The sequence below is a fragment of the Ochotona curzoniae genome, unplaced genomic scaffold, assembly GCF_017591425.1.
Source record: "Ochotona curzoniae isolate NIBS_2020 unplaced genomic scaffold, NIBS_Ocur_1.0 contig_3622, whole genome shotgun sequence".
Taxonomy (NCBI): Eukaryota; Metazoa; Chordata; class Mammalia; order Lagomorpha; family Ochotonidae; genus Ochotona; species Ochotona curzoniae.
In genome coordinates, this window is record NW_024465926.1 from 9281793 (window position 1) to 9304868 (window position 23076).

The following is a 23076-nucleotide window of genomic DNA, read 5'->3' on the forward strand; positions in this document are numbered from 1 at the left end:
AGCCAAATGTTCCACGAAGAAGCTAATACACATGGCCCTGAGGAGTCAAGCAGGATGATAAGCTCGCCATAGCGTCCTGAAGAAAATCATTTTGAGGGGAGAAGGACAACACAAGACTCAAGCAAACTGAACAGAAGATGTGATAAGGGGGTAAAGACAGCACCTCTACCTTCTGCTCTGAAGGCAGGCAGAAAAATAACACAGAAGCAACATAAGATTGTAGGGAAGAAGGGGCTGATATTGAACCGCAACAAATGACTCAAGTACTGGGATATAGTACCCTCCCCTGCCACCCTTGGGGAGACTCAGGTGGAACTGAAGGCACCTGGCTTCAGCCTGGTACAGCTCTTACTGCTGCAGCCATCTAAAAAGAAAAGCAATTCTCCCTCTGTGAGTCTTTCAAATGAAACAAATCTTAAAGACAGAGAATATGAATGAAAGAGTGAATGAATAAGTAAATAAATATGGATAAATACATTTGAAGGTATCAAAGATGATTCACTACTATGAAAAAGATCCCATAGAAGTAGACAATGGGGTCCATGAGAAGGAAAGAGACAGGACTAGAATCCAACCAAAGGGTGATATGGTGGAGACTAAGTAGAGATGAGAAACTTCGCCACATGAGAAACCTTTCATTCACACAGAAGTCACAGGTCATCTACAGACACCTAATTCCACAAGACAGTAAATACATAAAGCTAGAGAAGGAAGAATGAAGGCTGAGCCACCACAGAAAGAACCTGAAGAAACATGTAAACAGGGCCCAACTTTTGACAAAGAAGGAAAAACACAACACACAAAACAAAAACACAACCAAGCTGAGTATGATGCATACTTGCAGAAAATAGTAAGAAACCCAGTGTGTAGGTTAGGATATGTGACACAGCCATTAAAATGTCAATTAGAAGACCAGCATCCCAGGCCTGGCACATTGGCTCAGTCAAATCCTTGCCTTGCGTCCACCAGGATCCCATATGGGCAACAATCCATGTCCTAGCTGCTCCACTTTCCTTCCAGCTGTTTGTGGCCTGGGAAAGCGGTCAAGCATGGCCCAAAGCCTTGGGACCCTGCGCCTGCATGGGAGATATGGAGGAAGTGCCTCTGGCTCCTAGCTTCAAACTGGCTCAGCTCCAGCCGTTGTGACCATTTGGAGAGTGAATCAGCAGACAGAGGCTCTTTCTCTGTCTCTTCTTCTCTCTGTAAATTTGCCTTTCCAAAAAAATAAATCTGGGGAAAAAAAAAAAACACCTCTGCATCCCACATCAGAATATCTGTTTCAAATTCTGGCTACTCTGCTTCTGATCCAGCTTTCTACTATGCACATCCTGGGGCTTCCTGCCAGAGTTGCTGGCTCTGGCCTGGTCCAGCCCTGACCTAGCAGATGGACGACATCTGTGGCTCTGTTGCTTTCTCATGCAAAAAAAGAAGATATCTGATATGGAAGCCAGATTGTACATGATGAATACTGAGTGGGAAGAAATGAAAGAACGTAGAGCTAAAGTCATGGAATATTCTGGATATTTGTCCTGACATGGTCCAGTATACAATACTGAATTACCCCAGGCTGAATATAATAAAGGCAGGTTTTAATAAAATTAATCTAATGCAAAACATAATACTGTTGGAGTTTCAACACACTGAAGACTACTGCCAGATTTTGCAGTGACGAAAGTATGGGGTGGGGGTGGGGGGCCGTGAGGTTAGAGTCCCATAGGCTGACATGCTGGCATGGTATGCTGGTAGACTGGGCTTGGGGACTTGTCAACATGCTTGAATCCCAGATGGGCAGAGGGGGTAGGGCCCCAGGCTGGCATGTGTGCCACAGCACTAGATCTGAGCTCCTGGGTGTGCAGGCAGGGCTTCAGGTCAGCATGCCACACCCCATCCCCACCCCCAGAAGACTGTCCTGGGGAACAAATGTGCTCACAGGGGAGGGGGTATAGGATGTGTGGGAGGAGGAACTGCTGAATAGGGACTGCTGAAGGAGTATGTTACAGGTGGAGAAGTCACTTCTGTGGTCCTTTGGCCGACAAGGCCACTGTACTTGCTGGTAAGAGAGGGGGCTGAGGCCCAGAGGTTTCAAGTAGAGAAACTAAATGATCATTACGGATCAAATCAATACACCCACCCATCTGAGACCTGAGCTGGGCTAGTTAGCACTGACCACCACCCACCAGTGCACGTGAAAGCTAGGACAGGGGGTGGTGGGCAGGAGTACCCTGCAGGGCTGGTCCACAGTACCCACCAGTAAGTGGCAGACCAGGTGATGGGCCACATTAGGCTGAGCTCTGACACTAATCAGCAAGCGAGAGAACCAGGTTCGGGGGGCAGATTCTGAGGGGAATATGTTGACCCCTGTAGGACTGCAGTATCAGCTGGTTTGCTCAAGAACTGGGGGCAGTGATGCACCCAACTAAGTATAACCATTGAACTCTCTGACACACATGAGTACTGGTATTCAAAACAGGCCAGCCTGGTCCAGACTGCAGTACCCACAGACGCACCCAAGAATTGGAAGTGGGGCAGGCCGGGCCACAACATCCATCAGCACACACAAAGGCCGAGACTGGGAGGTGGACTATGCCAAGTAAGGGCTTGGTATCTGCAGGCAAACATGAGATCTGGGTCTTGGAGTGGACCTGGCAGGGAATCTTGGGGAACACCACTGGTGGTCCATAGCTCCCACTGGTGAGCACAGGAGTCAGGGCTGGGTGTTGATTAGGCCAGGCAATGCTGCTGACTTGTCAGCATGTGTGGGTTGGCACTTGGGGGCGGACCGCACAGGGCTGTGGCAGATACACCGGCATGTGCAGCAGCCAAGATGGGATATGGGCCATACCCGGGCTAGGCTGTCACACCTACTGGTTTGCATGAAAGCCAGTGATGGGCAGAAGCTGGGCAAGACTAGGCTGCAGCAACCACCAGCAAGAGTTGGGACTGGGGGCTAGTTGGGACAAGCCAGGCTGCAGCATCCAAAGGCAAAGGCCAAGCTGGGAATGGACTTTGCTAGCAACCACCAACACACACACAGATCACCAACACCAGTGTCCACAGTTATCTCCCAGAACTGCAGTCTGTACAGCAATCGGCTGCCTTGATGCCTATATGTCTTCTATCACCACTGTCCCAAGGCCTTTCGTCCTACATTAGCGATTACACTCTCTGCTGGTAGGGTTTCTTAGGCAAAATTCATTTTTCTAAGAATTATTTTAAATTTTTAATTTGAAAGGCAGATTTAGAGAGTGAAGGAAAGATAAAAAGAAAGATCTTCCATTTCCTGGTACACACCCCAAATGGCCATAATGGCCAGAGATGAGCCAGTCCAAAGCCAGGAGCCTGGAGCTTCTTTCAGGTCTCCCACATGGACACAGTGGCCCAAGCCCTTGGGCCATCCTCCACTGCTTTCCCAGGCCATCAGCAGGGAGGGGGATCAGAAGAGGAACAGCCAGTACTTGAGCCAGCATCTATATATATGCTGGCACCTTAGAAAAAAGCTTAACCTACTGTACCAGAACACTGGCCCTAGCAAAATTGACTTTTAACACGGACTTCTTTGACGACAAAATATGAGGGATCTTAAAAAAGCTCATGGAAACACATATTATGAAAAAACAATGAATTTCTTTCATTTTCATTTAAGTTGACAGACAGTTGGAGCTTACTTCTCAAATGCATACAGCACCCAGGATTGGAGGAGCTCAGAATTCAGGCTTCCACACGGGCAGCAGGGACCCAGCCGACCACACTCCCCCAGATTCCCAGGGTGTGCTCCGCAGGAAGCTAGGCTTCCCAGTCCCCCACGATGGGCTCATTGACACAGTGACTAGTGTCCTCCCGGCCACCGCCTAGGGTCTACATTAGCAGGAAGCTGTGGTAAGGGGTCTGAGGCAGAACTCAGATTCAGTTATGCCAAAATGCAAAAACAGTGTCCCAAACAGGGGCTTAACTACTGTGCCAAATGCCTGCCCCTAATTCTGCCTTTAAAGAACTCTTTGAAATAAGCACTCTTCCCCACGCTCTGCCCTGAGACAAAAGTGCTCGCTGACCAGTGTTCTCAGCCACACCATCCATGCACTTGACCTTCCTACAGCTGCCAACACCACTGGCTACTCCTCCCTCACATGGTGCCCTGAGATATTTCCACAGCACCCTCTCTGATGGCATCACTGCTGGCTCCCCCTCCCCATCCTGCCCACCACATCCCTGGTGCCCTGCAGTCCCTCAGGGTTCTGAGACCCACTCCTTCTCCACTTCTGCACCCTCTCCCACAGTGGCTGCCGACTCTACTGCGACTCCCGGCTCACCCACCACAACCCTCCACTGCAGACCTGCAGGTGCAGTGCCGAGGGCCCACTGCACCCAGTCCATAGCTGCACCAAACACCAACAGGAACCCACCTTCCCCACCTCCACACTGCCCACTTCCTTCGTCCCCGGGGACATGGACTCCTGGACCCCTGGGGTTGTCCTGGGCGCTTCCCTCTCCCTCATGTCCCCTGTGCAGCCATCAAGACCAGGGCGTCTACACCTCAATCCAGGTGCTGCTCGCTGTCTCCACTGCCAGCACCTGCACACAAACTGTCCCGGGGCTCCCGTGGATTCCTGGGGGCTGCCAGGCGAGCCCTGCACACCTTTGTCTCACACACCCTCTTCTCAGAGCACAGCGCCCAGGACTCCCTCTGCCCTCAGGGCAAGGCCCCTCACAAAGGATTTCTTAATTCTCCTGTCATTTTTCCTGTAATTCCTCCACCATGTCAGGTGTGAACTTCCACCTCCAGGACCTGGGCACAGGCTGCTCTCCCGCCTGCCATACTCCTCTTCTCCTCAGATGCTGCCGGATGCCATCCCCATCGTTGGCTGGCTGGCTCTCCCCAGGATAGAAATCATCACGTTGCCTAGGGGTAACCCACTGGGGACCCGGGGTCTGGGGCCAACATCTGGGTTTGACCATCATCCCCACCCCTTGCTGGCTGTTCCACTGCTGGGCCTCAGGCACCTCCTCTACCCACCTGTGTAGGAACATTCACTTTACACAGTTGCTGCCAACACTGAATCATACAGTGCAGGTAGAACATGGTACCTGACCCCAAGCAGCACTCGGCACGCCATGGTCCAGACTCCCAAGTGATAATGGGACTCTCCGAGGATGAACTATACCTCTCTCAGACTGCATGTTATCCACCAAAGGTACCAAGAGAACTTCAAAAAGTACATGGAAAATGCAATAGCAAAGTAAGTTTATGGTGGCATAAAGCAGTCATTCAACTCCATTTCTCATCAACTTCTTGCAGTAATTTTCTGTGTCAAACATTGTAGATGGCAACAAAACTTTGATTCCAGAGAATTCAGAGATAGCCCCTCACATTTCAGAGGATACCTAAGCACCAGAAACAATTTTTACAAGAAAAATCTGAGGCCAGTTTCACTGTACAGTGCATTAAGCCACCATCTATGATGTTGGCATCCCACACAGGTACCAGTTCAAGTCCTAGCTCTTCCCTTGCTGATGCAACCCCTCGCTATGTGCCCAGGAAGGCAGAGGGAGATGGCCCAAGTACTTGGGCCCCTGCTGTCCATGTGAGAGACGAAGAGAAACTCCTGGCTCCTGGCTTTGGACTACACCAGCTCCGGCCACTGCAGTCTTTTGGGAAATGAACCAATGCATGAAACATTTTTGTTTCTCCTTTTAATAATGTCTTTCAAATAAAAGCAAATAAAACTTCTTTAAAAAATTAAAAATAAAGCAATAACAAAAGCAAACACCTGTATTGCTGCAGGTAGGCCCAAAATGCCAGGCATATTTCCGTTTGCTGTGCCCCACCCTGAGACAGTCAGCAGCACCTCCACGCTGCAGGCCAGAGGCACAGAAGAGCAACCCTCCAGCACCCAGTGCACTGGCAGGTGTCACAGCCAGGACTCAGACGCCACCAGAGTCCCCAGGTGATCACTGCTCCATGCAGCCTATCAAAACCCTGTGAGGACAGGGCCAAGCCGCACACACCCAGCAGGAAAACCAAAGTGGAAACGACAGTGGAAGAAACCAAGATGAGTTTCAGGCAGAATGAACGAAATGAAAAGCCGAAGGTGATTTAGAACCAGGCAAAACAGCATTTCTCACCCTGAGCTCCTCATGCCGATACCAAGAGTGGCAGGGGCAGAGGACAAAGCTGCGGCAGCAATACCAAAGCAAACATGAACTGCCAGGAAGTGACCGTACAGTCACACACATCAAAAAAGCAGAGATGCCAAGTATATGGAACACATACCACTGTGAAATGCTCCTAGTATTAAAATTCTGGAAAAATCACGCAATATTTTCTGCTAAAAACAACTTGTGCTAAACCAACAACGCTGACACTGGTTCTACTCAGATCTACTCATACCAATCAGCAAGGTGACAGTTGTCCCGTATGCTAATGGTACGTACACACACACACACACACACACACACACACACACACACACACAGGGTGGCCCCCAGGGAGCCCGTGTGAGCATGGCTGCACTGATACCACCTCTCTCGCCTCCACAGAAGCAATACCCAGGACACCTGTCTAAAAGATGTCCCATCCAGCGCTGTGATAGCCCAAGTGGCACACCGGTTCCTGTCCTCGCTACCGGCCTGAGAAAGATGCGGGAAGATGGACTCGGTATTTGGGTCCCTACCACCCCTGGAGGATACCCCATAAAGCTCCTGGTTTCAGCCTGATCTCTTCCCCAGGCTGACTGAGGCCATTTGAGGGAAGTGACCCAACAAATGAAAAACCTCTGTCGCACATTCTGTGTAACTCGGAATTTCGAATAAATAAATGTCTTTCACAAAGATTTCCAAATCTCCCTCTGGGGATTCTGGAGCTGCTGCTCCCAGGTGTTATGTTCTCAACAAGGAGAACGTCCAGTTGGCTGAGTTCTTTTTTTTTTTTTTTTCTTTTTAAGATTTATTTTTATTGCAAAGTAAAATATACAGATAGGGAGACAGAGAGAAATATCTTCCCAGGATTCACTCCCTAAGTGACCACAATGGCCAGTGCTGCGCCAATCCGAAGCCAGGAGCAAGAACTTCCTCCAGGTCTCCCACACGGGTGCAGGGTCCCAAAGCTTTGGGCCGTCCTTCACTGCTTTCCCAGGCCACAAGCAGGGAGCTGGATGGGAAGTGGAGCTGCCATAGAACCTGCGCCCATATGAGATCCTGGGAGCGTTCAGGGCGAGGACTTTAGCCGCTAGGAGGCCACCGCGTTGAGTTCTAATCCGAAATCCCACTCCACACTGCCTATCCCGTTTACACAGCTGAGCCAAATGCACTTGACTCCGGGCTCGGCTCTGCCCATCACACACACCGACACGACAGCTCACGGCGCGGCCCGCCCTTGTCCGCCCCACTCCCCACACTCGCCCGGTCCTGCGGGAAGCACAGCTGGGCCGCAGCCGGCGCCTCAACGCGGGAAAAGCCGCCGCACCTGCCCAGACGCACCAGCCGGCTCCACGCCGAGGGGCCGCCACCCGCCAGCCCACCGGCCGCCCTGGCCACCGAGCGCCACGCACGCCCGGGGCACGGAACCCCGGGACCCCGCGCCACACCGAGGCGCCCGCGCAGACGCCGGGGGTCCCGGGGCGCTGAGGCCGCGCGGCCGCCTGCTCACCTCACGGGCCCACGGGCCCCACGGGCTCCCGCTCCGGAACGGCTCGGCGGCAGCGAGCGGGCGTCCGCGACGGTCGCCGGGGGTCGCGGCAGGCCGGCAGCGAGGACCGGGCGCCCTGAGGCGGCGCGACCCCCGAGAAACAAAGTTCCGAGGAAGCCGCGGCCGCGACCTTCCGCGCTCGACGCTCCCTCCGCAAGGGTACGGCGGGCGCGCCGCCCCGGCCGTGCCGTGACGTCACCGCGGCGGCCCCGCCCCCGCCGCGTGGGCTTGTTTGGGTCTCGCGAGGCCCCGCCCAGGTCGGGGCGTGACCGCGAGGGCGGCGTGGGCGGCGCAGGCGCGGGCGAGCGCGGGCTCCCTTCCGTCCCGAGCAGCTGTGGAGCGTCTGAAGCGTAGCATCTCTGGTTCTTGGCTCCCTGTGTGCGAAACGTCCCTTAGAAAAACAACTTTGCTCTCTGGAGTAAAAATTTTTACATTTGGATTCACGTCCCGTCCTTTGCCAACATCTCCCTTGCTTCTGCTTGTCAAGGACAGAGAACAGCAGGTGGGAAGAGTATTTTTAGCAGCTGTTTCCAAAGTCCTTGGGCACCGGATGGGGGGGGTTGGAAGGCCACAAGGCTGTGGCGCGGCATGATAAGCCGCTGCTGCCTGCGACTTCAGAGATCCATATTGGAGAGCAGCTTCCTGCTATCGCTGCTGGGAAGGAAGCGTAAAAGGGCCCAGTTACTTAAGCCAAAGTGCAAATCAAATAAAGATGCCCCATCCAGACCTGTTCACCTTCAGGTGGCGCTGTGGCCTGTGATTTGAGGTCCAGTCCCACAGAGTGAGGGGACGCTGTGGGGAAGGACTAGAAATCCAAGCCCTCCCAGGGCTCCCCCTGTACACAGAAGGGCCAAGGCCCTTTGCTGCTGTCTCAGAGAGTCCTTGCCTCATCTTGTTCCCTCCCTTAAAAAGCTCTATGCAGTCAAGGACCCTCAGACCCTTCCATTTGGGGCATCGTTTGGCTCCAGCTCCTCCTCAGAAATCCAAGATGGTGGGGACCTGAGTCTGTGGTATGGTGGGTTAAAACATTACAACTCCAGCATCCCGTATCAGATCACGGGTTTGAATCCAGGTTGCTCTGCTTTTAATCCAGATTCCCAGTAGTGCTCCTGGGAAAGCAGTAGCTGGTGGCCCAAGTGACAGGGTCCCTACAACGCATGTGGGGACCTGGATGGAGTGCTGGCACTTGGCTTCAGCCTCGGAGTGAAACAGTGGTTCAAGCATCTTCCTGTCTGTTACTCCAGGCATTGCAGCCACTTGGGGAGTGAACCAGCAGACGGAAGTTCTTTCTGTCTCTCTGTACCTCTGACATTCCAATAAAATAAATAAAAGATTTTTTTTAAAAAAAGAGTGACAAAGAGAGGGAACAACAGAGAAGGAGATCTTCCATTGCTGGTTTGTTTCCCCAGAGAACCACAACACAACAGTCAACGCTGGGCCAGGCCAAAGCCAAGAGCCTGAGTCACCATCCAGGCCTCCCTCTCGGGTGGCAGGAGTCCAAGTACTTGGGCCATCTTCTGCTCCCTTCCCTGAGCTGGAAGCACAGCAGCAGAGACCTGAACTGGTGCTGAGCAGGGATGGTGGTAGCAACTTAACACACTGCGCCACCAGGCTGGCCCCTCTTCTCTCACAACCACCTTTTCAAACGGAAGTCTAGCAGAACCACAGCACAGCAAAGTCCGAGTGACAGCAAAGCCCTCCAGAACCTGGGTATTTAGCAGAGCAGGGTACATATGGGGATCATGGCAATCCCAGGAGAAAGGCCAGGAAAAATCACAGTGCCTTCCATCTTGCCTACGATGACAGAAGCCAGTCGATAGAGCCAGGTGCTCCGTGCACTGTACCTGCCATATGTGCAGACTTTCACACTCAGACAACCTGTCAGAAAGACCAGCCACCGCTCCTCTGCTGACATTTGGCAGGCCAAGTGCCTGAAGGGTCCTGGGCAAGCCACATGTTCTGCACAGTACCACACCAGTCAAAGCAGCAGGCCAGGGACCTGAGAGGCTCTAGGTGGTCACAGCTGTGGCACATAGTCACACTGGGGTGGGGGGGCAGACCCCACGGATGGCCTTTGGCATCACCAAGAGACACAGGCTCCTGCATCTGGTTGGTCTCAGACTCCACATGATTGCCGACCTCAGGAGCCACAGTGTGGAGTGCATATGCTGGACCGAGGCACATGGTACACATTGTGCCGCCTCCTGGGATCACTCCTGTGCAGGGGAGAGGACTGTGCCCAGCTACACACAAAGGATGAGTTGGCCTGCTCCTCTGAGCCACTCGAGGACCTCAGGTGCTACCCCAAGGGACAAAAAAAAAGTAACCTCTGGAGAGATGACAATGCAGGGGAGACAGCCAGTGACACTGGCCACACTTTATATGGATAAGGAGAGATTTCCAAACCCAGGCCATCAACACCTACGCTCCTAATCAACAGGAAGTGAGAATGAGATAAACCATCCTTCAGCAACCCTTGAGAACAGGAATCAGAAATCTCTCAGAGGAGAATGAAATGGGACAGGCAGCTAACAAGCTTAGAGTTACCAACTGGAAACCATACCTCCCCGGCCCTACGTAGTACAGTCTGCCTACTTGTCAGTCAAGTGGTCCCTTCCCCAGGATGTAACCCCCCTCACCAGGGACTTGGGGGTGGTATCATGTAACCACTCCTCTTCCTCAGCTCACGAGAAGCCAGGCAACGGGGAACGACATTCTCTCGTAAACTCGCTCTTTCCCCTACAGACACCAGAGAAAAGCAGAAACACCTCTCTCCCACCTTTCCACTCTCAGCTCACTCTATCTATCCCTAAATGTATTTGTGTGACCTCCTCAGCTTTTAAATAAACTTCACACATACATAAACACACATACAGACTAATCAGGTGGTGCTGGTACTGTGGTATAGCAGGTGTTATGGGCACTGGCTCAAGTTCTGGCTGCTCCACTTCCAGTCCTGTTCCTTGCTAATGGCCTAGAAAAGCTGCAAAGGATGGCCCAACTGCTTGGACCCCTGCACCTACTTGGAGACATGGAGGAAGCTTCAGGCCCCTCCCTGGCTTCAGACTGGCCTAGCCCTGGCTGCTGTGGCCATTTGAGGGGATGAACCAATGGATGGACAATTTCTCTCTGTAACTCTATCTTTCAAATAAATAAATAAATAATATGTTTTTTAAAAAGACAAATCATGAAATCAGGAAGAGTGCAGGAAGGCCACAGGATGACATATGTGAAGTGCTATAAAGAAAAACTCGGGCCCGGCGCAGTGGTCTGGCAGCTGGGGTCCTAGCTTTGCACATGCCGAGATCACATATAGGCGCCAGTTCTAATCCCAGTGGCCCCACTTCCCATCCAGCTCCCCGCTTGTGGCCTGGGAAAGCAGATGAGGACAGCCCAAGGCCTTGGGACCCTGCACTCGCATGGGAGACCTGGAAGAGGCTCCTGGCTTCGGACTGTCTCGACTCCAGCTATTGCAGCCACTTGGGGAGTGGGCCAGCGCGTAGAACTCTCTCTGTCTCTCCCTCTCTATAAATCTACCTATCCAATAAAAATAAAATAAATCAGTTTTTTTTGGTAAGTGACCGTGCAGGGCCCAGCACGGTGGCCTAGCGGCTAAAGTCCTCACCTTGAATGCGCCGGGATACCATATGGGTGCCAGTTCTAATCCTGGTGGCCCTGCTTCCCATCCAGCTCCCTGCTTGTGGCCTGGGAAAGAGTCGAGGACGGCCCAAAGCCTTGGGATGTTGCACCCACGTGGGAGACCCAGAGGAAGCTCCTGGCTCCTGGCTTCGGATTGGCTCAGCTCTAGCCATTGTACCCGCTTGGGGAGTGAACCATTGGACAGAAGATCTCCTTCTCTCTCTCCTCCTCTCTGTGTATCTGCCTTTCTAATAAAAAATAAATTAATTAGTTAAAAAAAAATCACAGGGCCCAGCGTGGTGGCACAAGTGGTTAAGGTCCTCACCTTGCACTCCCGGGATCCCATATGGGCGCCGGTTCTATCCCGGCAGCCCCGCTTCCCTTCCAGCTCCCTGCCTGTGGCCTGGGAAAAAGCAGTCGAGGACAGCCCAAAGCTTTGGGACCCTGTACCCGTGTGGGAGACCCGGAAATAGCATCAGCCATTGCGCTCACTTGGGGAGTGAATCATCGGATGGAAGATGTTCCTCTCTGTCTCTCCTCTCTGTATATCCGCCTTTCCGATTAAAAAAATAATAATAATAAAAATAAATTTTTTTAAAAAATCACAGCCTTTGTTAGGCACATATGAGACCTACATGCACGGAGTTGCAGGTTGCTGGGTCATCCTGCTTATGGAAGAAGAAACTCCTGAGGCCCTGGGGATCATGGCAACACAGCCCTCTGGCTTCAGAGTGTGCCCAGCACAGGTCAGCTCCCTGACACCCACAATGGTAGGCACAACCTAGCCGGGTCTCCTCTTGCGGACAAGCCAACTCGCATTTCAGTGGAGTCTCCGCGGAGAGATGCCTGGCTGAAGACAGTGCCAGCTGAGGGGTCAGAGACCAAGGAGGAAGTGGCGGGCTTGCCCGGCTGTCCTTGGGCACAGTGCAGTTACCGTGGACCTGCCCAGGGGGGATGTGGGCATTCCCTAAGAACATGTGGGCTGAGGGGGCAGCAGAAGTGCCTGTTCCAGCCTGCTCTGACGGGCATGCAGGGGTCCTGGCCATGTGGCACTCACTACAGCTCTCTCCACGGCCTGCTCCTCTAAGGCTGACTTGTTCCCGACAGCTCTGGAGTCAGCCAAGTGCATCACGTGCTCCCCTCCTCGCTGCCTCTGCCACCCCGCCCCCCCCATGATCACGTGGGCGATGTTGGCATTCACCAGGACTGGCCCTGCCCCCCCATCTCCATCCAGGCAGACTACATGCAAAGGCACACTCCACCCCTCCCCTCCAGGTACAGCCCTAGCCCACTTTCCTAACAGCCCACTAGTGGCACCTGTGTGGTATGTGGTTGCCTCCGGCCTATGTTTAATTCATGACTGGAGGTTGATATGAGCTTCCCGAGAAAGGAAAGAACTCCCCTGAGGTCTTGCCCAGTTCCTGCCCACCCAGGGGCACACAACCCAGGCGCAGCCTCCTCGCAGTGCCAGACGCTGGAGTGCAAGCCCCTCCATGGCCTTGAAGGACACCTTCCCAGCTAGGGCACCACCATCGGTCTCTCATCTGGAGCCCTGGAATGTCTGTGAGCCAATCAGCGGAGTCTCTGGGGGCTCCCCGAGGGCGCTAATAATCCTGCAATGATTAGCAGGGGCCACGGGGTCAGTGCGCACCGCTCAGCCTGCTGTCGGTGGGGCGGGCCGGTCAGCCCCTGGGACGGGACAGAGAGACGTCCTGGGGAGCTGTCTCTTTTCATGCCAGTGCCAAAGGGAGGCTGCTAGGACACTGATTACTCATCAGCCTCCCCCTTTTGTCTGCCAGTGCAGCCTGACTCCTTGAGGCTGTTAACAGCTCCATCCAGTCTGCAAAGCGAGCTGGACGGTGGAGCTGGGGCCAGTGTTCACAGCACTGAACAGGCCCATGCCTCAGCCAGAGCTTCCCCTGGGGCCTGCGGGCCGGAGCCACCAGCCCGCTCTTCTGCCAGTACTCCTGGCTCTCCTCCTCGGCGAAGCCTGGACAGAGGTGAGGCTGCAGCAGCTGCAGGAGACTGCTCCAGTGCCCAAAGGTAAGAGACACCTGAGAAGATGGAGGTGTGGGGCCACGGGGAGCCCCAGGAAGGAGCCAGGACCTGAGCTGGAGCCCAGGCAGCCCTGGTGTGATCCAACCAGGGGGTGCAGGATAGTCCAGGGGTCATGGCAGTGCTGGGGAGAAAGAGGAGTGAGGGGGTGGGCCTGGGATATACGAGTCAAGGAGGCATGCCGTGCTAGAGTGTGCAGTGGAGGCCCCACGGGGACTCAAGGGTACAGAGTCCCAATGGGAAGCTGCTGCACGGCCAGCCCAGCACTCAGTACAAGCACTACTTTAGTCTCTTACCCCACCTCTATCCCTCGGCTGCCCTCTTCCACTGAAGGGCAGAGTGCACTCCCATCTGGCCATGGGGACCGGGATGGGTCCAGCTGTGTCCACAGCCCAGCCTTTTCTCCCAGCCCCAGGCCTGAGCAGGAAGGAAAGCTTCTTGCTCCTCTCCCTACACAACCGCCTGCGCAGCCGGGTCCAGCCCCCTGCGGCCAACATGCAGAGAATGGTGAGTACCCAGGCCTGGAGGAGAAGGGCAGGGTGGGAGGGGACAGTGGTCACTGCCTGCATTGGGGGACACCTGCCCTGATGGCCGGCAACTTCGCGGCTTCCTTCTGGAGGGAGGGTGTCAGAGCTGGTGTTGGGGGAGGGCCCTTGGCTCCCTCTGGCCTGCAGGGCAGACCTTCTTTGGCTTCCCGTTGCCATGGAGATCAGGAGATATGAAAGCAGCTGTGGATCTCATCCTCTAGGGACAGGAGCCCACAAAGGAGTGCCACAGGATGGGAGGGACAGGGGACAGGAAGGGAGAAGCCTCCCACTGGGCTGGGGCGGCCTTTTGTGTGACCAGGACCCGGTGCTCCTTCCCCAGTGAAGCTGGACACCCAGGAGTGGCACCCTCATTCATTCTTTCACGGCAGGGGCCAAGGAGGGGCATCATCGGAGGTGGAAGGGTATAGGATTTCCCACCACCCACTGGGGCTAATACCCTGTGCCTCACAAACACTGGACCCATAATAGGACCCACATTAACAGCCCAGCATGGGGAGGGAGGACAGGGCTGTGTGGGGGCAGGCAGGGTTCCCCATGGCTGCCTCCCATAAACTCCTCCACAGAGGCGACCTTGAAGCTCCAGTGTCAGTTTCCCAGGGGTGGGGGTGGGCTGCCAGGAGGGAGGTTACTTCTCTCCCCACTCACTCTACTCCAGCCTGCCCTGAGAGCCCTGCCCTTCCTCGGGCCTGGGTGTTGGATACCCAGGTGCTCCCAGTGGTGACTGCCCAGCAATGGGTGCTCCTGCAGAGGAGGCTGGGACTCATGGGAGGACAGCCTCGATAGGTGCTGACATTCCCTGGCCCCCTGCAGTGAGTCACCGGCTCAGAGGGTGAGGCCTGGGCTCCTCACGCAGTTTCCTCTTCCACATTTGCCATGGTGCCGCCTGAGGCCAGTGACCACTTCCGGGGTGGGGAGGGAGGAGGGCATTGGATTGCTGAGGTCTGGTCCACGAGTCTCATTCTTCACCCAAAACAACTCCTACTCATGTCTCCACGTGTACTCCCCCCAGGACTGGAGTGAGAGCCTGGCCCAACTGGCTCAAGCCAGGGCAGCCCACTGCTGCACAGGAGTCCCCAGCACAGCCTTGGCGTCTCAGCATGACCCCCAAGTGGGCTGGAATGTGCAGCTGCTGCCCCAGGGCTCGGCGTCCTTCATCCAAGTGGTTGGCCTGTGGTTCGCAGAGGGGCAGTGGTACAGCCATGCAGCAGCCGAGTGCACCCACAATGCCACCTGCAGTCACTACACTCAGGTGAGTCCAGCAATGGCCAGGCTGGCTGAGGCATCTCACAAAGAGGCGGGAGTTTGCCTTCAAACGGTTGAAGGCAAACAGCTGGTCATACAGAGTATGCACCTACAATGCCACAGGTCACCTCCAAAGGGCACACACCAGCAGCAGAAACCTGCAAACCAGTTCCCAAGTGCTGTCAGCCTGCTTCCTTGTCATCAAAAGGAAGGGGCTGAGAGCCCTGCTGTTTTCACTGGCACTTTCCTGAACATCTGTCAGACCAAGGTACTTCCTGTCCCACTCATTATCCTTTCATAGCCTTTGGCAATGTCTTCAAATCTTTTAAAAACCTGTTTAATTCAGTTGAAAGGCAAAGAGAGAGAGACAGGTTTTCCATCTGCACGCAGCAACCGCCAGACCCAAAACAATGTGATGCAGGATTGTGTGTGTGTATATGAACACACATTTCCTTCTCATCTAGGCTGTCAAGTATTTTTGTTTTTTAAATATTTATTTTGGGCCCAGCGCAGTAGCCTAGTGGCTAAAGTCTTCCTTGCATGTATTGGGATCTCATGTGGGCACCAGTTCATATCCTGGCTGCCGCAGTTCCCTTCCAGCTACTTGATTCTGGTCTGGGAAAGCAAGAAGACTGCCCAGCGTCTTTGGATCCTGATCCTATTGCGGCCACTTGGGAAGTAAACCAGTGGATGGAAGATCTTTCTGTATCTCCTTCTCTCTGTAAATCTGACTTTCCAATAAGAATAAATCTTACAAAAATTATTTTTTTAGTAAAAAAAAATTTATTGGAAAAACAGAGATACAGAGAGTGCACACCTGCTCGTTCACTCCCCAAGTGATCACAAATACCAGAACTGCACTGATCCGAAGCCAGGAGCCAGGAACCTCTTCCAGGTCTCCCACGCGGGTGCAGGGTCCCAAGGCTTTAAGCCATCCTCGACTGCTTTTCCAGGCCACAAGCAGGGAGCTGGAAGGGAAGTGCAGCAGCTGGGATATGAACCAGTGTCCATTTGGGATGTGGGCAGATGCAAGGCGAGGATTTAGCACCAGGCTATATCGCACAGGGCCCTGCCGGGCATTGTTAAAGTCATGACTGGGCCTGTGATTGGTCAAATGCGTCTACTGCCTCGATTCAAATAAGTAGATGGTTCTTTCTTGACCAGTTCAAGTGATGGAATACATGAATGATGTGTGTGCGCATGCACACAAAGCTGTGATGTGACACCAGATCTTCCTGGTAACTTCAAGCATTTCACTACACAAAGTTTCAAGCATAACGAAGCAGTCAGAATGGTATAATACACTTCCAGTTTCAACAACTACTAACGTATAGTTTCACACATACCCTTACTTCCTTCTTCCCTATCAGTATAAGCAAATTTCAGACATCGCATCATTTTACCCGGAAGTCACTAAATGCACATCTCTAAAGGAGAGTTCTTTTTAGGAAGCAAATTCACAGGGGCTGGCATGATGGCTCAACTGGCTAACACCCCATACAGGCACCAGTTCATGTCCCAGTTGCTCCACTCCCCATCTAGCTCCCTCTTATGGCCTGCAAAAGCAGTGGAGGATGGCTTAAAGCCCTTGGAGCCTATACCCACACAGGAGACCGGGAAGAGGCTCCTAGCTTTAAATCAACTCAACTTCAGACACTGCAGTCAGCTGGGAAGGAAACTAGTGGATGGAAAATCTGTCTTTCTTCCTCTCCGTAAATCTGCCTATACTCAACCTCCGTTTAAATGTTAACCATTTCTGCATTCATTCCCACTTGTGTAGCTATCAACTATGCACAATACATTACCACCGTTAGCCAAAGTACTAAAACAGCCAGGTGCTTGTTGGTCATCTCGCGATGCTACACTGAGTTCCCAAATGCCCCTGGCCAGGCTGCGTCCCTGGGCTTTCTGGGATGTAGCCCAGGATCTGGAAACAAGGGGTTAATGCCTGGCCCGGCAGCGGCTCTCCACGCTCCTGGCAAGTACCCCAGTGCTACTGGTTAAATATTTCTGAATGCCTGCCTTCTTGGTGTGTCACGATACAAAACAATGTGATGCAGGAGTATGTGTGTGTGTGTGTGTGTGTGTGTACATATATGAATGGATTCTAACTACTGATTCAACCATTTCTTCTTGAGCCAGTTTTCACAAGTTCTATTTTCTAGGTAACTGTCCACTTTATCCTTTCTAACTTATGGGCTATAATTGTTCATTGTTGAACAGAGACTTAAAAACGCAGTTAAACTGATATTGCTAAAAAATACTGACTGTGTCTGCAGCTCTGGCCTTTTTATTTGCCCAGCACTGGGGCAAGCGTTATGCACATCAGGTCACGTAGCTGCTTGGGACACCCACACTGCATAGAGGACTACTTGGGGTCAGCTTCCGGCTCCCCAGCTTCCCGCCACACACTCGCCTGGCAGCAGCAGACGTCGGCTCAGTGCCAGGGTCCCTGCTGCCCACAAAGGAGAGCCTGACGCAGCCCATGGCTCCAGGCTTCAGCTGGCCCGAGCGGGGCTGCTGCAGACACCTGGGGAATGGACACATCACTCTCTCTTACTTTCTTTGTCATTCCCTTTCAATAATGATTATTTGACCTTTCTATCTTCTGTTCTCATTTCATCATTTTTAAAATCATATACACTGGGCCTAGTATGGTGGCCTAACACCTAAAGTCCTCGCCCTGAACACACTGGGATCGCATATGGGCACCAGTTCTAATCCCGATGACCTGCTTTCCCATCCAGCTTGCTGCTTGTAGCCTGAGAAAGCAGTAGAGGATGGTCTAAGGCCTTGGGACCCTGCACCTGCATGGGAGACCTGGAGGAAGTTCCTGGATCCTTGGATCCTGGCTTCGGATCGGCACAGCACCAACCATTGGGATCACTTGGGGAGTGAATCATCAGATGGAAGATCTTCCTCTGTCTCTCCTCCTCTCTGTATATCTGACTTTCTGATAAAAATAAATAAATCGTTAAAAAAAACTTTAAAAAATCATATTATATAAACATATAATATGATTTATTAAAGCATATATATATATACACACACACACATATATATATACATATACATAGAGGGAGAGAGATAATATCTTCCATACACTGGTTCATTTCCCAAATGGCCACAATGACTGTGGTTGGGCCAAACTTAAGCCAGGGGCCAGGAACTCCACCCAGCCTCCACATGAGTAGCTGGGGCCATCGCAATGATGATTGAAGTCCTAGGGTCCCTATCACTAACATGGGAGAGACTTAGTTGCAGTGCCAGCTTCAGTCTGACATAGCCCCAGCCCAGGCTTGACTGTCATGGACCACAGCATGGAGGTCCTCTCTCTGTCTCTCTCTGCCTTTCAAACAATAAAAACAGAAAACGAGCAAGGAGGGTATAGCAAGAAGTCATCTCACCATCAACTACTGGACCCAGATATCACGGTCTGTCTTGCCATCTCCCTCTGCCTATCCCTTGAGTCTGCCAACCTTCACCCTCCAACCCCTGCACCCAGGAAGCCTTTCCAATCCATACAGTGAGGGGTCCGTCCCTGGCCAGCCTCAGCTGGATGGTAGCATAGGTCATGTCCCTCCCTCCCCACCACGGCCATAGTCTATGCCACTGAATCTCAGATTGGAAGGAGGGGTAGTCCACAAAAGGTTTCTGAGCTACTGTGTCTCTTGCAGCTCGTGTGGGCCACCTCAAGCCAGCTGGGCTGTGGGTGGCACCCATGCTCCGTGGGCCAGGTGGCAATGGAAGCCTTCGTCTGCGCGTATGCCCCCGGGTAAGCTCCCAGGACAGCTGAGCTGTCTATGGGGCTAGAGGTGGAATAAGATATACCCTCCCAGCGTGAGACACCGTGAAGGCCTTTATTCAGTGTGCATGCTGGTGGGGGAGGAAAGCAGCAGGAAGGGGGAGGGTACAGAAGGTTCTGTCTCTCTCTGCTCCCTGATCCTGCCCCCGGCTGGGGGAGGGGAGCTGGGGGGGCAGTGGGACAGGCAACAAGGCCCTGCCCCTGCTTTGCCCCGGGTCAGGCCATGGCAGCCCCTGGGGCACTTGCTCCCACAGAGGCAACTGGGAGGTGAACGGGAAGACGATCAGCCCTTACAAGGAAGGTGCCTGGTGCTCACTCTGCACAGCCAAGCTTTCAGGCTGCTTCAAAGCCTGGGACCATGCTGGAGGGCTCTGTGGTAAGCATCCCACCTGGCTCACCTCCTTCAGGGCAGCAGGCACCTGAGGGCTTGGGCTGGTGGTCCCTGGGTGGGTGGCAGCATTCTGAGCAGTGGCCCCTGGCCTGCCGGGAGGAGGATCCCTTCACAGAGCTCCCACCCCTTCTGCCCAGAGGTCCCCAGGAACCCATGCCGCATGAGCTGCCGGAACGGCGGACAACTCAACGTGAGCACCTGCCGCTGCCACTGTCCCCCTGGCTACACAGGCAGGTACTGCCAAGGTAAGCAGCACGCACATACCTGGGCAGGGGACCCAGAGGGGGCGAGAAGGGAGGCCAAACACACAGCTGCTTCCCAGGTGGGTCCCGGGGCTGATGCACCCACTGAGGGTACCTGAGGGGCCTCAGGAGTGCTCACTGTGACCCGCTGAGTGTGTACTCTGCATATGTTCAGTCGCCCAGAATTCTCTGCCCATCAGCCACCTGCCAGAGCCTCAGCTACATGGGGCATTCACAATGGATTCAAACGTGGCCCCTGTGTTCTGTGGTGGTGGCAGGAAGATGGATACCCTGCTGTGTGACCACAGACCCCTACTTTCTTCTCTCTACAATGGGGACCAAACCAAAGATGACACACATGGCAGCACAGGAGGCCCTCGTGGGCTTCGTGTCCAGGACCGGGGAGTTCTTGCTGCGGCTGACACTCCCAGATGGCCAGGGCCTGTCAGGGATGGCACAGTGGCCACAGGTGCTGAGTTCGCTGTCCTGTGCTGGCAGTGCGGTGCAGCGTGCAGTGCGTGCATGGCCAGTTCCGGGAGGAGGAATGCTCCTGTGTCTGCCAGACCGGCTTCGGGGGAACCCAGTGTGCTAGTGAGTCCTGCCCCCAAGGCCCCTCCCTCAGAGTGGGGTACCGGTGCAAGCTGCTGCCAGCTCCCAGGAGCGCCCTGTGTGCATCTCCTCTGGACTCCTGGCATCACAATCAGTCCCTGACACTGACCTTGGGGAAGGGGTGGGAAATTGGCAAATACCAGAAACCATGGATTTTTCTTTTTTTTTAGTCCACCATCCTGTCTCTACCAACACATCCCTGACCCACACACATGCCCCACTTTGTGCAGGAAGTGGGCACTTTGAGCTTAGCTCCCCTTTCCAAGGTCACTCGTAAACTCCGGCTCCCTCCCCTAGCCAAGGTGCACTTTCCCTTCCATGCGTGCGACCTGCAGATTGATGGAGACTGCTTCACAGTGTCTTCAGAGGCAGACACCTACTACGGGGCCAAGATGAAGTGTCAGGTGACCGCTGAGCCCTGCCTCCCCTGGGGTGCCCCAAGCAAGGGTCTTCCTGGAGGGCTTCCAGACTGACAGATGGGTCCTGATCCCATTCCTTCCAAGGGCAGAAAGCCAGGGTCATGGGGTCAGTGGCACAGAAGCTCTGACTGACCTGAGGGGTCCCAGGACGAGACCCCATCCTGCCTCTACCTAAGGGAGCTCCGGTTGCCATTGGCAGCCACACAGGAGTGCGGGCTCCGAGTTGCCAGAATCCCAGAGTTCTCCCATGTCCACCAGCATCCCTCCACTCATGGATGCTAGCAGTCAACACACTGCACAAGAGAAACAAAACCCTTTTGGACATGGCTTGGCCTGGGCCTGCGAGTGGCCAGCTGGGCCACTGTGTACTGACGGCAGCAAAGCAGGCACGGGAGAGGAAGGGCAGTCTGCCCACAAGCTTACCAGCACGGGTCCATCAGGGCTGGGTGGTGCTGGCCTGGCCATTCATGCGGAGCCTGCCAGTGTGACCAAGGGAGGGGCTTACAGGAACAGGGTGCTGTGCTAGCCCAGATTGAGAGTCAGAAGGTCCAGGACATCCTCGCCTTCTACCTGGGTCGCCTGGAGCCCACCAACGAGGTGCCCGACACCGACTCTAACACCAGCAATTTCTGGATTGGTGAGTAGCCGGCGGGCTGGTTGGAGGCAGGGTGAGTGCCCCCACCACACTGGGCTGGGCTGGGCTGAGGCAACTTTGAGCGGCCCCCACAGAGAGCAGGGGGACAATGAGGCCGGGCTGCTGCCCACCCCTCCGCTGTGAAGGAGGAAGGCGGGGAGGGGCAATAGGGAGTCTGGAGCACAGGCAGCAGGCTCCAGGCAGTTGGGGCCCCCCCAGCCCTCAGGGTCAACCCTTTCTGTCCTGCCCAGGGCTGACCTACAAGGCCGGCAAGGACTCCTTCCGCTGGACCACGGGGGTGCACCACGCCTTCACCAGCTTTGCCTTTGGGCAGCCTGACAATCAAGGGTGAGTCTTCCATGCCCCCCTCACCTGAGCGTCCTACTCTCTCTCCTGGGCCACTTGGCGGAGAGCCACACCCCACCTACTGGCTGAGTCCTCAGAGAGTCTGGGCCTTGCCTGGTGCCCAGGTACCAGGGCAGCCGGGGCTCAGCCGGTGTGAACACAATGCCGAGGTGACAGAGATGTGGATGAAAAGGAACCTCAGCCAAGCCTCTCCTTCCCTCCAGCCATGGCCCACTCACCTCCCTCCCCCCACCTGTCCTGTGCCTCCATCAACACCCCAGTTTCAGCATCCCTTGACCACCCATATGACCTACACCCATCCACGCACACATCCACCCACCAGCCGGCCTGCATCAGGGACCCAGAACCCTGGTCTTCAAAGCTTGAGAATGCTAGGGACAGAGGTGGCAGGAGTAGAGGTGCTTGGGCTGTGTGGCCACCAAGGACTCCAACTATCCTTGCTGGCAGCCAGGCCTGTGCTCCTGGCTTATCACCAGGAGGAAGCCCAGCCCCAAAGGGGCCCCCCATACACTTCCTCCCTTTTGGGATGACACCTGTCCCGGGCCAAGCCCCACCGGCCCGTGTGCACTGGAAGAGAGGGGGCCAGAATGGGGCTTGCCCAGACCACATGGGTAACCTGAGAAGCAGGTGTAACTGGAAGCAGTTTTGTGGCTTGGCAGTAAAGTGGATCTGGAACATGTGTCAGGGCACCAGGGTTTCTCCGACACATGCAGTGGACTGGTTGGGCGAGAGGGTTTAACACCTGATCCACTCCTCTAGCCCTGAGCACCCCACACCCTGGCCTGGCAGGTTTGGTAACTGCGTGGAGCTGCAGGCCTCAGCTGCTTTCAACTGGAACGACCAACGCTGTAAAACCCGGAACCGTTACATCTGCCAGTTTGGTAAATCTCGAAACGGCTCTCTCTGTTCCTGTCCTCGGGTCCCTGTCCGATTCCCCTAGCGTCCCACCATGAAAGCAGCCACCAGAGAAAGGGCCTGGAGAAGCTGTGTGGATCTGTCCATTCCAGGACTGCCCAGGGCACTACAGAGAAGGGGGAACCCAGGCTCCCCACAGCTCAGAGGGAGCTGCAGGGCCGAGCGAGCCACCGCTCCGCCTTCCAGGACAGCTGTGCTGCCGTCAAGCCTGCCCTCCTCTGCTTCGCTTGTAGCCCGAGACCACATTTCTCGATGGGACCCTGGACCATGAGGTCTGACCATGCGGCTCCCTCGCCAGCCCCCTGGTGCACCAGCTTGCTGCCTGCCCCCCACACCTGTCTGAGACAAGGACCAAGCAAGGACAATCCCGCCTGCCCAACGTTCCAGGGGATATCAGATCCGCCACAACACAGAGGGGGGTGTCAGTGGGGCCAGTGCGGGGAGGGAAGGAGTGGCTTTTAGAAAAGCCCAGCTGAGAGGGGGGATGGGAAGGGAGGCTAGGGTCGTCAGTGCAGAGGCTGGGCTTCAAT

At 54.5% G+C, this 23076-nt stretch overlaps 2 protein-coding genes across 4 annotated transcripts in view; one reads left to right on the top strand and one right to left on the bottom strand.

The window, feature by feature from the left end:
* The window catches only part of PDPR (pyruvate dehydrogenase phosphatase regulatory subunit), a 47181-nt gene that overhangs the window by 23561 nt on the left and 544 nt on the right, over positions 1 to 23076 (bottom strand). Inside the window, exon 1 of one of the 3 annotated variants that reach the window (XM_040982376.1) lies at positions 7653 to 7821. The exons of 1 other annotated variant lie outside the window; for it this stretch is intronic. The gene's annotated coding sequence lies outside the window, so the exon portion shown is untranslated. Of the gene's footprint in view, positions 1 to 7642; positions 7822 to 23076 lie in introns of those variants that run through there. One more of the 3 variants, XM_040982378.1, reaches the window with a different exon arrangement.
* LOC121157781 (C-type lectin domain family 18 member A-like) lies at positions 13219 to 22817 on the top strand. The gene is made up of 12 exons (XM_040982159.1): positions 13219 to 13363; positions 13791 to 13882; positions 14933 to 15172; positions 18843 to 18940; positions 19225 to 19346; positions 19499 to 19606; positions 20102 to 20194; positions 20510 to 20616; positions 21139 to 21268; positions 21517 to 21613; positions 22421 to 22512; positions 22780 to 22817. The coding sequence occupies exons 1-12, from the start codon at positions 13219 to 13221 to the stop codon at positions 22815 to 22817; spliced, it is 1362 nt and encodes a 453-aa protein (XP_040838093.1).

What these genes read in the sequence shown, in the direction of transcription:
- LOC121157781 (XM_040982159.1), top strand. Translation starts at nt 13,219, where the DNA reads ATGCCTCAGCCAGAGCTTCCCCTGGGGCCTGCGGGCCGGAGCCACCAG. An exon ending in CCATGCTGGAGGGCTCTGTG is followed by an intron (nt 19,347 to 19,498) that starts GTAAGCATCCCA and finishes CCTTCTGCCCAG; the next exon opens with AGGTCCCCAGGAACCCATGC. An exon ending in GGGCCAAGATGAAGTGTCAG is followed by an intron (nt 20,617 to 21,138) that starts GTGACCGCTGAG and finishes AGGGGCTTACAG; the next exon opens with GAACAGGGTGCTGTGCTAGC.